Source organism: Pelodiscus sinensis, chromosome 2 (assembly GCF_049634645.1).
Source record: "Pelodiscus sinensis isolate JC-2024 chromosome 2, ASM4963464v1, whole genome shotgun sequence".
Lineage (NCBI taxonomy): Eukaryota > Metazoa > Chordata > Testudines > Trionychidae > Pelodiscus > Pelodiscus sinensis.
The window spans coordinates 82,941,569-82,958,223 of NC_134712.1; the positions used below are offsets into that span (position 1 = coordinate 82,941,569).

General features: G+C 43.6%; 1 protein-coding gene across 3 annotated transcripts; it reads right to left on the reverse strand.

The window, feature by feature from the left end:
- Window positions 1-2,339: 2,339 nt before the first annotated feature.
- On the reverse strand, window positions 2,340-10,416 carry TMEM200C (transmembrane protein 200C). 3 transcript variants are annotated; one of them, XM_006138992.4, is made up of 3 exons: window positions 9,869-10,415; window positions 7,791-7,891; window positions 2,340-6,995 (listed from the first exon to the last, which is right to left on the reverse strand). In XM_006138992.4, exon 3 carries the CDS (start codon window positions 6,950-6,952, stop codon window positions 5,405-5,407), a length of 1,548 nt encoding a protein of 515 aa, XP_006139054.1. In that variant the 5' UTR covers window positions 6,953-6,995; window positions 7,791-7,891; window positions 9,869-10,415; the 3' UTR covers window positions 2,340-5,404. The 3 variants fall into 3 exon arrangements, with proteins under 3 accessions (XP_006139054.1, XP_006139053.1, XP_075777060.1); XM_006138991.4 differs by having other exon boundaries at window positions 7,791-7,895; XM_075920945.1 differs by lacking the exon at window positions 7,791-7,891 and having other exon boundaries at window positions 9,869-10,416.
- Between the last annotated feature and the right edge of the window lie 6,239 nt (window positions 10,417-16,655).

Consider the following 16,655-nt stretch of genomic DNA (forward strand, 5'->3'; position numbering starts at 1 on the left):
AACTGGTGAAGGGCACAATTTAAATAATAAAAAGGAACCCCTATGATAGATATAAAAAAGTAGTCGAAGCTCTCAAATACTATTTTATTAAGATCTATTCTAGTTGAATAAACTATTGAATTCCCTTCAGCAATATTTGTACCCTTGTGCATTTGGTTTCTCAAATTAAATAAGTTTACTGACCAGAATATTTGCAGAAATAGTGAAATTTTTAAAGACTATTAACAGAAATTGAATTTGAAACACATACATATGAGTACAGTAGTGCCCAAGCATCTGTCAAATCAAGACTGATAGATAAAATAAGAAAATGAGTGATGCATAATAAGGATAAGACTCACACTCTCCATCAACATCACTTCTAATTATCCCCCACCTGCTTGTTTCCTATCTTGGGCCTGGGCCTTACTCAGCCCCTATGCCTCACATTAGTTTCTTCACTTCTGTCACTAACCCCTGAAATGTGAGTTTTTCTAATGTACTTAAATGCTACTATGTTGAAGGTTTCAACATTGAAAAAGTACATAGGGAGTTAATTTTTCCATTGCAGTTTTCCCCCCTGTAGCTGAGGATTAATATAGGTCTCATGCCAGAGATTTAGTCTGCAAATACTCTGTGCCTTGCTCTTAGTCTGAGGGCCCTGTCTGAATCTCTGATTCATTGTTGGTTTGTTTTGGTTTTTAAATAGTTACAAAAGTTTAGATGCAGTCTTTGGGTTATTTTTCTTGACAACCTGAAGCCAGAAACAAACTCAACTGTTTTTGGAGTGAAAGTTTGTGAGCAATTTGATATTTGCAGGTTCCCTCATTCGTCCCTTCCAACCCGCTTCCCCATCTATACACTTACTTGTTAACCGTCAGGCACAACTGAAAACTTTTTATGGATTGTCTGGATGGGTGGGTGCAGAGTAGGATGTGATTTTTATTTTTGTTCTGTATTTTTTATGCCTAAATCCTGGGAGAGGTTCTGTTCTGCTTTGCATTTTGAAATTAAACTACTGCTTGAGTCAAATTAATAATGAAAGGTAGTTGAAGATCTATTTTAGAGTAATCTATTAGAGAACCAAAATGCAGGACAATGTAGCACGTTAAAGACTAACACGGCTACATCTCTACCACTATTAGAGAACATCTATTTGTATTTATTTCCCCAATATAAAGGAAACTGTTAAAATTAATAATAGAAAATCATATCAAGAGCTCTCTTTCATACTTTAAGATTCATGGTCCTAACAAGCTACGTATATTATCATTATTGAGCACCTACACTATGCCCCGTTAATTATTTTTTAATGTAAAAATTCTTGTGACTGAAGCTAAAGTGAATTGTTTTGGGTTTAGTACACATTGCTGCTACTTCTATGGTGGCCTTGAAAACATACTTGTTAAAACATTTGTGTTTTATAGACTAGATTAAAACAAGTGTCTGTATTGCAAAAGGAAAGTGGCAACATTATGGCCAGTGATATAACTACCTTGAGGAATTCAGGAAGAAACACAACGTTTTCTCAAAGAATTTTTCTTGGCACCTTGGAATAGTTGGTCTCTGCAGGTCTTTTGCTTTTAATAAATTAGCTTAGTGAACACACCTGATAACATAACATTTGTTGTTTTCAAAGAGGGTTTGGAAGAGATACAGATACACTGAGTCCAGATCCTTAGCCCCCATTATGCTGTGCCCCCCATTATGCTGTGCAGTTAGGCATAGATTGTGGGGACTAAGTTGGAAGAAGTGCAATGCCCAGGAGGCGATGGGTGAGAATACAGGGTTAAGAAAGGACAGAAAGAGGAGTGAAACAGAGGTCACGAAAGGCTGGACAAGTGAGGTCTGATTGACAGACATAAGTGATAGGGTTGGGATGGGTCCAGGAGGCAACAGGAAGAGCTGAATGGAAGAGATGAATGTCCAAAAGAGATGGTATTCCTAGAGTTACGTCACCAGGCGAGATGCCATCAAAATGGATTAGGTTATCCCTCTCTATCAATCAATCTCAATTTGACAGCATCACAGACACTGTAATATTACCATCATGAATGTTTGCACATGAAACCTGCTGCTAAGAGTTAAGCATATCCAACCAGAAAACAAAACCTTTGACCTGCATTTCCAAACAAAAGTAACAGCTTGAGTTCTGAACAAACTTTACAGAATGCAAGGTCTGCACATAAATTATTCTGTGACTAATTGTAATTAGCAAATAAAGTTGCAAAAATCAAAGGGGCTCATAGGCAATTTGCAAACAGGAAAAAAAAAAGCTCCATTTGTGTATTAAATTAATTGCTACAAGTTATTCACTCAGCTCTACTAGCCACTGAAGTGGAATTGCATTGGTCACCAACATTTTGTTATTTAATATTTTCAGAAACATACAGGGCCAGCTTTAGGCCGATTTGCCCGATTCCCCCAGATTGGGCTCCATGCTTAAAAGGGCTCTGCGCCCTAAAGCCAGAGGGCCCCGTGCCCTAAACCCAGAAGTGTGCTGGTGTGCCGGGCGCACTGCGGGAGGGGGCGTTGGCCCCGGAGGAGGAGTGCAGCGGCTTCTGTGCACTGCAGGAGGGGGAGTCGGCCCCTGGGTTTGGCTGGAAGGCAGGACTCTGCCCTGTAGCTGGGGATTTAAAGGGGCTATGACTTGTTCCTTTGTGTGCTGGGTTTTTTTTGGTCAACAAAAAAAATCCCGGCTGCTTTCGAATTGGACCCCCACACTTCCTATAGCCGGCCCTGGAAACATGGGAGAAGTCTAAATAATTACTTATTGAAAAGGGTGATAATTTAAATTGAGTTGGGCTATTCAAAAAGGCTCCTTATATTCTGACACATTTAACAGACTGAAATATAGATAACAAATTTAATAATCTTAATTAAATAAAATATTTGTGGAAAATCCTCCAACCTCTAGTCAGCAATTTGAAAGTACTTTCCTTCTAATTGCATGAAAAGTTGGGGTCGCATTTTGTGTTATCTTTAAATAAAAGTGATTGTTAGAGCTTAGATGGCCTGATCAATTTTACTGAATGAGAGTAGAAACAGTATGTATGATATTTTTTCAGGTTTATTAAAAAAGAAGTCATTTTCCCACTGTGGACCCAACCCAGCAATGAGATTGGTGGGTAGACTCCTGCTCTGCACCAATGTGAATTTGAACAAGTGTCTTCCCAGAGCAGTATCAAGACAAAACTCCATAACTTTGTAACATTTCTCTCAATGCCTGATAACGCTTTTCTGGTATTAAATTAGATGTCTGCTAGAAATCATGGAAAAAGCATAGAAGAGAAGTTTCCTTCTAAGGCTTAGGCCTGATGTTGAGTCAGTAGTAATCATGTTGAAATCAATTCTGATTAGACTGCCTTCTTACACTGTTAAGCTGTGTGCCCCAGCCATGTTTGTTTATCTTTTTGTAAATTATAAATTCACACTGCAGCCTGCACACAGAGTTTTAAAACATATTTTGGTCCCTTTCATACTGGCTGGCTAAAAAACATTAGCAGTATAACAGAGTTTAATCTGTCTCAGGAGATAGCTGTGTTAGTCTGTAACTATAAAAGTAAGGAGTAGTCCTGTGGCACCTTAGAGACTAACAAAAAGTACATATAGTATCATGAGCTTTCATGGACAAAACTCACTTCTTCAGATGAGCTGCTGTGCAGTTTATATGGTTACTTTACTCGGTTGCCATGGACAGTTCATGAAACGGTGATGCCTGTGCCTTTCTGTTGCAAAAGAGAAATTTCTGCATTGGAAAATGATAGAACCTCAAGATGGCAGTCTCTTATCTGATATTTTGTAAAATTATTCATCTCATATTTAATATTGTTGCTGTTCACACTTCACAATTAAATGTGCTGATTAGTATATATATATATATATATATTATATTGTACTATAGTTAATGATTAGATGTATACTAAATACTAATGTATTATGGAAACCTTAACTGAGAGAGAGAATCAATGCATTACCTACATGTATTTATTTAATTTCAAATTCTGTGGTTAACATCATGAAACATCATATGCGTATTAAATATATATTTGAAAATTGAGATAGAAAATGTTGTTGGTATCTGAAATTGAGAGTTGAAAGATTTTTCTAGAAAATTAAGCAAATGCCAGTCTTATTGTTGTTATTATTAAAGTTAAATAAGTTCAGTTACCAAATAGCTGTATGATTCATATATTATACATAGTCCAACCATCAGGAAACCTACTATTTTACTCACTCAAGGTGAAATCCTGCCTCCATGGAAGTCTATGGCAAACCTCTTATATAGTTCTGTGGGACTAGTATATAGAACTATTCACATCCTTAAAGTTAAGCATGCGCATAAGTGTTTGCAAGATTGGAGCCTTAATCGTAGAAAAACTTAATCTTACAGTGACTGTTTTAGGTGAAGTCAAAGATCTACAAAATATGGGCCACTGTTTCTGAGACTAATGTATTGTGAAAAATCTTATTTTAATGAAAAGTGAAACCTCAATGAATAGTTCTCTCTAGAAATGTCAAAATCTCTAACTCCTTACCTTCTAAAATTCCAGTTAAACAAGGGTTAGAAATAGAGGCAGAATCTGCTGCTTTTACTAAAGTGCAATGTGCTTAGAGACTAAACCGATATCTTTGTTTTTAAAATATTACTATTACCACATCAAAAGCAACACTAACAACTCATTGTCCTTTATACCTTGTCTCTAACAGTAGTTTGAAACAAAAGTCTTCTTTGTTCTATCAGCACTGTAGGGGGGAGAACTGTTTTAATATAATTAAACATTTTTATTTAAAAATGTTTATTAATGCTATTAGTACAGTTTGATAATACTTCAAAAAGTATCATGTCTTGTTAGGGTCTTCATTTTAAAACTGTAACAGTTCCAATAGATTATTAGAGCTCCGTCCAGCTCCACTTTCTTCCCTTGTCACCTTTCCCATACTTAAACAAATGCTTGTAAGAGTGTTCTTTGTGAAGAAACTTCATCCATAAGGCCCTGCAAATTTTTAGAGTGATTTACCCAAAAAAACAAAGGGGGAGAGATGAGTTTTGCTGAAAGAAGACCACCTTGCTCTAGAGCTAGGACAAGAGCTGATGGTTTCCAAGCAGTTAGTAACAAACCAGAATCAGAGTAATCATGGAAGGGGGGGGGGGGGGCACTTAGAAAAAAAACTATAAAGTGCACGATTGTCCAAAATTGTATTCATTTGCTCTGAAGAACTTGTTGGACTATTGATATTTAATACAATTTGCATTGCATGAAACATACAATCACAATCGGACAGAAAGATTTGTTGTTGTTGTTTCCTGGTGTCATCAACGGGAATTTATTGAATGCAATTCAAGGATAACATACTGCAGCTCTTTGGATAGTGACCGGGTGCCATCCAACAAGGAGGCAGAGGGCTTGTCCTGATACTTTGTTCAAACGCCTGTGCTTTCTAGTTCCCCACCCTCCAGCTCCGCAGTGGCGTGCGATCTGGAAATCATGAAGAGCTTTTCTTTATTTGTATATCGTCTCTGAAGTTGCTGAGGTTGCGCCACTGTTTTTTCTGTGCTGGCTCCCGCTAGGGGGCAGGTCTCCCCTTGTAGGTCCTCCTCACAGTCTTGGGTTTTACTGGCTGGGGTGTTGGCAATAGACTCCAAGGAGGTGCCTGCCTCCTCCACGGGGGTGTAGCCCTTATTGCTGCAGGATGGCTCGGCCTGGGAGCCTCTACTGGCCGCAGGCGGAGTGCAGGGAGGCGAACCGTCCAGATCCAGGGATTTGGAGTAGGTGGAAGAAGCAGCCTTGGTTAGAAGGCTGGAGTCTCGCTCCCTGCGGGGAGCCCGAGTCTGGGGGGGACCAGGGGAGAGGGGCCGCCTGGTGTCCGGTAGGCAGCTGGTGCTCTGGCGCCTCAGTACTCGCTTGGGCCTGCGTCCCGGGGGGCTGCTACCGCGGAGCTCGCTCAGGCTCAGCTCGAGCTCGCCCCGCAGGCTCGCCCCAGCCCTGGGCTCTCCGGACGGCCGCCTCCAGCCGCCCGCCCCCTCGGCCTGGGCCAGGGGCAGCAGGGTGAAGGCGCTGAGCGAGGAGCCCACCAGGGAGCTGGCGGGGCTGCAGGGCGGGGTGGCGGGGCCCGGCGGGCGGGCGGCCAGGGCGGCTCGCTCCCGGTAGATGCTGTAGACGGCCTCGGCCAGGCTGGGCGGGGAGGCGGAGAAGGAGGCGCAGCGGGAGAGCGGGGCGCCCAGGGCCGGGGGCCAGGAGCTCTGGGCCAGCCGGGCCGCGGCGCCCAGGGCTTCCCCGCCGCCCAGCCCGCGGGCCTGCACGTAGCTGACGAAGCCATTGAGCGGGGCGGCGGCCGGGCCCCCGGCCTCCTTGGCCCGCAGGCTGTGCGCGTCGATGACGGTGGAGTAGAGGTCCCGCAGGTTGATGACCTTGGTCTTGCGGTCGCGGTTCTCGTGCAGCACGGCGTTGGCGCAGATGAAGAGGAAGATGCCGATGCCCATGATGAGGGGCCCCAGCACCTTGAGCTTGTCCGAGTGCAGGTAGCCCGAGAAGAGCTGGAAGAGGAAACCCGCCGAGACAGGGGCCGGCGCGGCGCGGGGGGCGCCCCGGCTGCTGGAGGAGGCGTTGGCCCGAGGGGTGTCCGGGTGGGATCCCCCGTGCGCCCCCGGCTGGCCCCTGGAGCGGTTTTTGGCGGCGCCGCCCTGCGCCGGCAGGTGTCTGCTCCCCCCGAAGCTGCCCTCGCGGTAGGCGGGGCTGGGCTTGGGCCAGTAGCCCACCACGGCCAGGGCGATGCCCACCAGCAGCACCAGGATGCCGCAGAGGGCGATGAGCCCCGAGAGGGAGCACAGCTTGAGCTTGCCCTTCACCACCACCACGTCGTTCTTGCGCTTCCTTTTGGCCTTGCGTTTGCGCTTGGGGGCCTGGCTCTGGGGGCGCAGCGGGTCCTGTTTCCTGGCCGAGATCCGCAGGAGGCCTCCAGTGGCGATCATGGCTGGCTCCCCAGGGCACAGCTCCCTAGAGCGGCTCCGGCTCCTGCAGCACAAGGGAGAGAAGAAGGGACAGCGCTGAAGGAGCAGCTCCTCCGGGGGCGCTTCTCAACACCCCACTCCCCCCCAACCCAGGCAGGGCGAGCCGGTTGGAGCTAAAGGCCAGGCGAGAAGGGGCTCAGTGGCGCACGGATCGCCATGGCCAAGCTAGCTACGGTAGGTAACCTGGGAAGACAAGCAGCCCTGGGTCTCTCCCATGACGTTGCTCAGTTCACTTCTTTGCATACAGCTAATTGATTTCTGCAGACTCCAAATGAGTTAAGGAAGGAGTGTGGTGAGCAGTGCGCAGGGGCTGCAGCATCCTCTGGCTTGATCTGGCTTTCCATCATGCACAGGATTTACTGTTTGGTTCAGTGGCTCTCAGTATCAACAGTGGGCACACTGTTCCAGCACTCTTGAACCAGTGCAAACAAAGGGAAGATAAGCCGGGCTGGTCACAGAATGGGTCTGCGGGGAGCCTGCTCCCCTGTAAGAGAAAGAGCTGCTGAGATCTGTCCTGGGCCGTGGTCCTCTAATGAGGTCAAAGGGTGACACTGCACAGTGCAGCCTATGGGGGTGAACAGAACTGGTACGCAGAGCTAGTGCCTTTTAGTGATCTGGTTACTCTGAAAATAAAGCCCAAAGGGCCATATGAATAGTTTTAGCCATGCCATTGATTTCATTACACTGCTCTACACTGCTGAGGGATTTTAACCGATTATATCCTTTTTTGGGTCAGTGAATGGGAAATTAATTACTGGAAATGCAGAAGGGAAGCATTTGAATACCCAGATAATAGTACCTTTTGAAAGCTTCTTCCAGATCATTTCCTTCGTATTTTAGCTGCAGTGATACAGAAACCCATCCTCTTCTGCTTACGGTATGGGTACATCATCTGGACAGCTGCCTGATTTGGAAACATGTATGATGTTCAAAGTAACTGGTTATGTAACAACAATGACTCCCCTCCCCCTCCTCCCTTCATGAGAAAATGTAGCTGGTATATAAAGATAACATGTCCAATCTTATTAAACGAGTGAATCACCATTTTTAAAAAAAGAATGTGTCTGGAAACCGGCAAATGAACTAACATTACTTTATTTACGGTATCATCAGGATTCATCATCTGAGTATTCAAATTGCTCGGAGACAACTAAGTATGAGCAATTTACACGGTATTTCCATTCAGGAAAGCTTAGATATGCTGCAGAAGGGCTTTTCTCTCATTTGGGGGGAAGCATCTTCCAGGATGGAAACATGACAGCAATTAATGCAGCATGCTTTCTAAAGTTAAATTCCTTGGTTGGAAAGCTAGTGAACAGCATCTAAAAGCTATCTCCTCCTACCCAGCTTCTTCTAAATTTCGTTTCTGTTCGATTCCCAAATCCGATAGTTGTACATTCCATTGGTTCTCAATGTATTTCCCCTGAAAGTGAGGAGGTATCGCTGAGGGCATTGTTTTAAGAGAATCTACAATATATCTGAGAGTGAATTAATAATGAATGGAGTCTTGCTTTCTCTTTCCTATTGTCAGAGCCTGTAGTTGCTTTTGTTTTAGAATGGTTTGATGCAAAAGTGTAATTATCCGAGCATGATTTCTTTGTCAGCGGTGGCTTAGTTTGTGATCTGACACTCTCCACTCCACCACTAGACAAGATTCTGTCTCTGTTAAGATGGAAAAACAGATGGCAATCAGACCTGAGCAACGTTTGCAATCAATATTGCCTTGACACTTCGGTTTCAATACGCAGAAACAAGGGTGGATGCGTGGGAGGGGGTTTATTTTAAACCACCAACTATTATTAATGATTGTATTATTAGAAAACAGCCCAAAGTCAAGCAGACTAAAGACATGATATATAATCACATTCCGTATAAACTGGATGTGGTCTGTAATCATCAACAAACTGGTACTTATGTCATAGTGAGCACCATTTAAATAATCCCGAGGATATGGCATGTTTTAACCCGGATCTCAATGACTATTTTAAGGATATTCTGCAAAGACCAAATAGAATTGTTAATCTCACTCAGTCACAGGTTTTCAAACGTACACGCTGGGGGCTGAATTAACATTTTGTTTCCTGGTCACTAATAAGTGAGATTAAGATGCTCCCTTATCTGTTACTGAGCAGTACAAGATGTAGCGTTGTTCAGACTAGTTGTATGCATAGAAAATGGAAGTATACACTCAGTTCGGCAGGGCAATAAAGTGTTGGGAAGGGAATTCAATTGCATCGATTGACCGTTTGCTCAGCATCCCTTAGGATATGCTTTTCCAGCTCGTGGCAAGATGCAATAGATTGGGCGACGCTGAGTAGGGACTAAAGTGTGGTGGCTTGCCACGCTTGGCAGTATTTCTTTCTCCATAAGGGAGTTAGCAAAGTTGCCAGTTGATTTGGGGTGTAGTTTTTCGACGCAGTTTCCAGTGCATCCATGGCTGGCTGGCTGGCAGTCTGCCTATCCAACAAGCTGCCCGCTCGGTAGCTTCTGACAGCACCGCTCGCCAGGTGGGCTGCCAGGTCTTTGAACTTTTGGTCGATTCGCCCCTTGAAGGCTCCGGGCGTGTGCAAACGCCAGCCAGGGGCTCCAAGCCGGCTGGGCACCTACCCCACCCCCAGAGCCATGACTTGCTTTGGCACCCAACCAGAAGCCCGTTGTTAATTCCCAAACCCGGGTGCCCGTTTTCTAGCCGCATGGCCGCGATGGGGCTGTGTGTGCCGCCTCCGGGAAAGTAAGGGGGCCATTCAACGCGGCGCCTGAATTTCTCCAAGGCAGGGGGAAGCCACGTGAAAATCGCCTCCCCCCCAGACTAGGGTGGCAAACCCTTTCGGGCGCTCAAAATGGCAGCGTGGCAGCGGAGCGGCTCGCCTCACTTACCCAGGCAGGCTGGGGGGGAATCCACGCTGGCCGCCAGGAGCTGCGGCACCATGAAGACACCATGGAGAAACTTTCCAGCCCGAGCGGGCATCTCAGCGCGGGCACAGCCCCTCCGGAGCCTTCCGCTGGCGCGGGCTCATAATCCCGGGCAAGAAAGCGGCAGCGATCGCCCGGCTCCTGTCAGCCGCCTCGGCTCCCGCGGACGGAGCCATCCCCAGGAGTTTCCTAGAAGTGCGGAGCCGGCTCCATGCTTCATCCTTCCCCGCGGGCGTTACGCGTCCCCCCCGGCCAGAGGCAGGCGCCGCCGCCTCCTCCTCCTGCCTGTGGTGGTGGCTGCCGGTGGCTTCGCCAGCCTGGCGGAGTTGCTGCTTTCTGCTGCTGCTGCTCTTGAATGGTGCTCAGGCAGCAGCTGCTGCTGTGCTGGCCGGACTCGGTGCTGTTGCTAGGAAACAGGAGCCATGACACAGGGAAATTGCTGCAGGATGGCAATCATTACCCTCCTAACTCTCCTCTTTAGGAACCGTCCCCTCCCCCCCCCTTCTTCCCTCAGCGCTTCCTTGCTCTCCCCCCCTCCCCCAGCCTCCCATGGCTGCCGCCTCTTCCACCCTGCCCACCTGCCAGCAACGAGGGGAGCTGGCTAGCCCCCATCCCCTGGCCTGGCCGCCACAAGCAAAGGGAGGGTGCCATGGCATCGTCTGCTGCCAGCCCCGCGGAGGGTCCCAGCTGGCTCGCTTTCCTGCGCTCTCCTTGCAGAACTACCTGGTCTGATAGACGTGGGGCGAGGGGAGATTAAAGACACTCTCAGACATTGGTTCCTTCTCTTTCTTCCCAGCAAATATTTCACTGGGAGGGGGGAGAATCAGGGAAGCACCAAATGCATCATTTTCTAACGTGCTCCCTTTTGTTGTCTGAACACTTTATTTTTTTTGGTCTGAAGTGTGGCTGAAGACAGTGGGGTGGAGGTGTAGTCTCTTCTCTCCTCTTGTCAACAGCCAGCTCTTGTTCGGTCTCCAGACCCAGGCTAATTTTGTCGCCTTAGTCCTTATAAATCTCAATTCCTTGGGCTTCCTTCCTGAGCAGCAGGCAGAAGGAAAAGTGGGAGGATTTTTGTGTATGTGCACTAGAAATAATATCCAAGTAACTTTGCGGTCATTTCTCCCTTCCTATGCTCTCCCCTGGTGCATGAAACAGGAGAGAGCTGGTGTTTTCAAGATGAAATGATTCTGCTTGAAAAGGGGAGACAGACGCAGGGAGATCGAGAGGACTTCTTTTTGTAACCCTAGAAGTGATCCAAGAAACAGATTAAAAGAGAGAGAATGTAAAAAAGGAAGAAAGCAATATTGTGATAACCAAGTTTGAGACTCGGCCTTTATAGAGCCCAGGAAATAAAATTCAGCTTTGAGCATCTTTGGGAAGATATTTGTTAAATTGAAGGTACACAAAGCTGTGTGACTGAAGGGCCCAGAAGACATTCCACTGTGTCTCACTGCAGTGTTTTCCTGACACCTACCATGAGGTAATAGACCCTTGGATGATTGCACTGGGTGTAAATCAGGGGAGAACTTACTTTTTATTTGATGCTCATGGCTGGCTAGAAAGGCAGGTTAAACAAACAGCCAAGTGAAGGTGGAAGTCTCCGTGTCTAATTGGGATTTCACTGATGTTTTATGTTGCAGGGCTTCTGGAACTGAGAGATTGCACCTGCCTTTTTTGTGAAAGTGGCCTGCATGCCTATTCAAGTTAGAGAGGGTTCTGGCCTCTGATCAAACAGCTCTTTCTCCCCCACTGCTGCTTGATCTAGTGTGAGGCATGAATATGTTGCATTCAACTAAGTACAAGTCTCTGTGGGACAATAAAAGGAAAATGTTGAATCTGAAACTGGGATTTAAAGAATCTCAGGCTCTACACAGAATGGAAGAGTGGTAGGAAGAGGTTAAATATGCATTTCTTCAGGTTTTCTCTTTTGAACCCAGCTATGATTGCCTGATTTGAGAATAAACACATTGTGAAGGGGCATACTTCCTATGTGCATTTTAATCTCTGCTGAAAGCTGTATTGCCAAAATAGCTTAGGGCAGTTTCCCCCAGTGCACATTAAACTTTTCCTTCTGAAACAGGGCCTAAATCTAACATTCGGTATTCAAGGGCTGCATTTCAAACTGCACTTTGAAATATTTAATTGAACCTGAGTCTTCTGACATTCAGTAATTTGCTTTGTTTTCAGCCCAGGATATCAGAGGAAACCAAACATATCACATCTGTTTCCACTGGAGACCTGTCTCACATCAATAACACAGCATCACCAGACTCTCCCTGATGAGCCCTTGAGATAGAGAAAAATACAGTTTTTATGGGGAAAAGAGACCCTTTCCCTACCTGATTCACTTGTTCTATTTCTGTCAAGCCAAACCATTTTATTTATACCTTATCCCAATAGCTTCAACATTTTTGATTCACTAGGCCATCTCCTTGGTACTTAAGGTTTTCAAAAGATACCAAAGGGCATTGTAATCTAGTCCAGGGACTGAGACGAGAAAGGCAGCTAAGCTTTTGATGATCCCAACAATACTATAATAAAGTTGATAAAGTGATACAATAATATAAATGCTAGCTGTATAATCACAAGAGTTGGACTTTGATCTCACATTATATACAGCCCATCCTTATAATCACCAACCTGGCTCCTTATGGCAAATTACAATGCTGAGTTATAAACCAATAAACTACTGTGCCTTCTGGTTTCCTAAGAAACTTATTTAAAACATGGATCAAACATTTACTGTTCCATTTTCTTATTTCATTTGGATGTTTTTTGGGAAGGTGGCTTTTGTACTCCCAGAAGTGATGGATGAGCAGTGGAGGTGGATGGGAAACTTTCTATTGATTTGGTTTGCTATTTGGCTGAGTGAATTTGTAATTGTCTGTGTAATGTTCATACTAATTGCTTAATGCTGCTAGCAGATCTCATGTGTGTTATCCATATACAATTATTTAATGCTTTTGGATGATCATTATGTCATGAGACTAATTAACCTAGAGCCCTTAGTATGAGTATATTTTATTGTGCTTATCTGAATAAATAAACCCGTTAAGGTACAGCTAAAATATATGAAACTCAAGAAGCATAAAGAAAACAGCAAAAATTTCTGTAACCTTACACACCTATGAGAAATACAGCTCTTGGGACTATGTGGTTGATTTAAAATATGTTTGTTTGGATTATGTTTAATGGTTAATTCAGATATCTAAAGCCCACTATTTCAGACAGTCTAACACTATGGAGGCACTGATAGTAACTCCACAGTTAAGATTGCATTGGGATTTGCATCTATAGCAGATCTTTTGATTCATACTTGAATAAGTGTTTTTTTTTATATTTGGCACATTTTTTCTTCAAATACAATTGCATTTTTAATGTAGTTTTTGCACAGGGAATGTGCAAAAATAGTCCCTCTTCAAAATTTTGCATGTACTCCTCCCATTTGCATTCTTTTAACTCAACACATATGTGGGAATGAGGGTATGTCTACACTACAGGGTTTTTGTTTTTTTTGGAAAAATGGTAATTTTTCCAAAAAAACTTCAATTACTTCCATACTGCAATCGTGTTCTTCCGAAAGAAAATCAAAAGAACAGAGGGGTTTTTCTGACATTGGTAATCCTCATTCTATGAGGAAGAAGCTGTTTTCTGAAAGAGCTCTTTCGGGAAAAAGGCACGAGTGGACAGAGAAAAGAGAGTTCTTTTGAAAGAAGCGGAAAGAGGAAAAAGCACAGGTGTCCTGGTGGCCACTCCATCCTTAGTAATTACAGCTGAACTGCGAGACAGCGTCCATTCAATGTGGATGCTATCTTTCGAAAAAGCAGATCGCTTTTTCGATGCGCTTTTGCAGTATGGACGCTCTCTTTTGGAAAAAGTTTTTCTGGAAGATCTCTTCTGAAAAAAGGTTCTTTCGAAAGAAGTCTGCAGTCTAGACATAGCCTGAGTGAGCGAGACCACTTGATTATTTGTCCTATTCATCCTTCTAGGGCACCTGGCATTGGCCATGCTGGAAGGCAGAATACTGGGCTAGATGGGCCTAGTATGGCCATTCTTATGTATATGAATATTTATTTGTACTGGGCTAACAGATATGGGCTCCAGTTATGGATCAAGGTCTCATTGTGCCAGGAGCTGTACAAAGACATAATAAACAGTTGTTCATAACATGCTTTACACTCTTTGTATGAGATGAATGTAAAAGTAAAAAGATAGAATGGAGAGATAAATGTCAGGCTTCAGCTTTCCCCAGAGTAACTCATGTGTAATTACAGTCTCTGAGGGTGCGTCTACACAGCAGGACTTAACTCGAAATAAGCTACACAACTTGAGCTATGTCAATTGCGTAGCTTATTCTGAAATAGCTTATTTTGAAATTGGGAGCATCTACACAGCACTTACTTTGAAATAGAGCACTCTTCCTCTGACCTCCCTTACTTCTCGTACAATGAGGGTTACAAGAGTCGAAGTAAGAAGTCCTCAAGCTTGACAGTATTTCGAAATTATTTCAAAATAACAGCCTGCTGTGTAGACGCGGACTATGTTATTTCAAAATAACAGTAGTTATTTCAAAATAATGCTGCTGTGTAGACATAGCCTGAGACACAGACCTCCTGACTAGGAGAGGGCCATTCCTAACTCAAGCCCTGGATTGCAAAACTAGCAAAGTGCCAGATGTACGGGAAGGATGCCACTTCTCTGGAATGAAATTCTGGGTAGCTTCTAGCCACATCACTTATGTTCACTTAAAAACTCACTGTAATGGTTAATATAATTGGTGGTATATTTGATATATGCACTATAAAAAAAGGCTGTATCCATAGTGTACACACACTTTAATGATACATAAATTAATAATTCAAAGTATTGTTGAAATCTAAGGATTTGTCTATCCTGGATAAATTTTCCCAATTATATTTACATAGCTATGCCTGTATAGCTATAGAGGTGTAATTCACCCCACCCTCCATCTTCACACTCTAATTCTAATATAAAAGTGGCTTTCAGGGTTTAGCTTAAGCCACTTCTGATGTTACATAAAATGAACATTAACAACAACAACAAAGAAAAGAGGCACTCTTACTGGAATAAGGGTATCTATATGAGAACTATACTGATGTAATTTAAGGTGTGAATTTAAATGGAGAAAACCTTCCTATGTAGACAAAGGCTAAGATAAATGGGGAAACCAAGAGTGCATAATGCTGGTGAGTGTGGTGTAATGGATATGATTACAAACTATGATGATCTGGTAGTTAAAATACAAAGGAGCAAAGCACAACTAGGGGTGAATTATATACCAGTAATTTCATCCTCACAGAAAATATATGTATAAGCCTTCATTGCCCTATATCAGATGCTTGTAAAGCACCCTCATTGTACCTGACAGTACTTATCTGAAGTGTTTAGAATCAGAAGTAACTTTATTTTTCATTGTCTAGGAAGCCTTGGTATAATTCACTGAGAGCGAATAGCAATTTACATGTCTGTTCTCCTCTCAAAATAAATCATGGCTCTGATGCACACTGCTAGCAAAGCTGAGCAGGATGAAGGAAACACATCAAATCTGGCTATTGAAAAGTAAAATCACGTAACATTTTAAGATGGACAGGCTTTTCCAATAAGAGTGAAGGAGCTACACCTCTATGTATGTCCCTTTTGGTTGAAATTCACTGTATATAGATTCTGATTTTTTTTTGAGGCATGTAGTGACACCTAGCACAATTTGTATATTTCTGAAATTGACATTTTACTGAAAGCTTAAGTGAAAAGGACTGACCATTAGAAGCTCCTGGGTTAGTTGTCAGATGCAGCAAGAAGATCACATCCCAGGATTATAAGCAGCATTCAGGGAATGTGCTATTCATATTCTTTTAAGTCTCCTACACTTGACTTCTCATCTTGTGTAGTATTCAGGAGGGATTCTTCACACATGTTAATCATTTTGATTTGTTGGCCCAAACAACAGAACTGCTACTGCCAATTCCCTTTTCAGTGTATTTTAATTTATTTACTCATTTTGTACACACACAATAATCTTGATTATTTAAGTAACCACAGCTTCTCCCTTCTCCCCAGAAATTCTAGAACGAAAATGATGTTGGCATAACACTATTGTGTATGCCCTCCCTTGGGCCAATTCTGATTGGGCCCCAATCAGTGTTCCCACTAAGCTGGGCACATCCAACTCACAGGTAATTAATCAGCCTCATCCAGTGAGAGGCTCAGGGCTACCTTTGGGGAGCTGACTGACTGGGTGGGGTGATTAATCATATATGAAGCTGTGCAGCTGCACATCTTAGAGGGAACATTGGCCCCAATTCTTACTGAGTCCCACTAACATAATCTAAATAACAACAATTAATAATAATAATTCTTAATAAATAATAATAGTAATACTACATACATAATAATGTATAGCTATTGAGAGTTCTCTCTTAATTAGTGCTTGTGTGCACTCTTGTTTTATTAACTATAGGTTTAATCACTCATTAGTATCTAAACATAATAGTTATTGCCCACATTTGGATTATTGGAACTCTTCAGCATGTAGACAAATTATAATGAACATATGATTTATAAAATCAGTAAATTATGGATTGCCGATTTTATTTTTAAAACTCAGAAATACTCTGACATTTGCAGGATGGTGCTTGCGTATGGAAGTTGTGATGGCAAAGTATGTTCAGTTGCATTTTGGAAACTGGAAGGCTACCTCTACACTGGCATGATTTTCTGAAAATGCTTTTAA

Coding starts and splice junctions, on each gene's coding strand:
- TMEM200C (XM_075920945.1), bottom strand. CDS start 6,952: ATGATCGCCACTGGAGGCCTCCTGCGGATCTCGGCCAGGAAACAGGAC.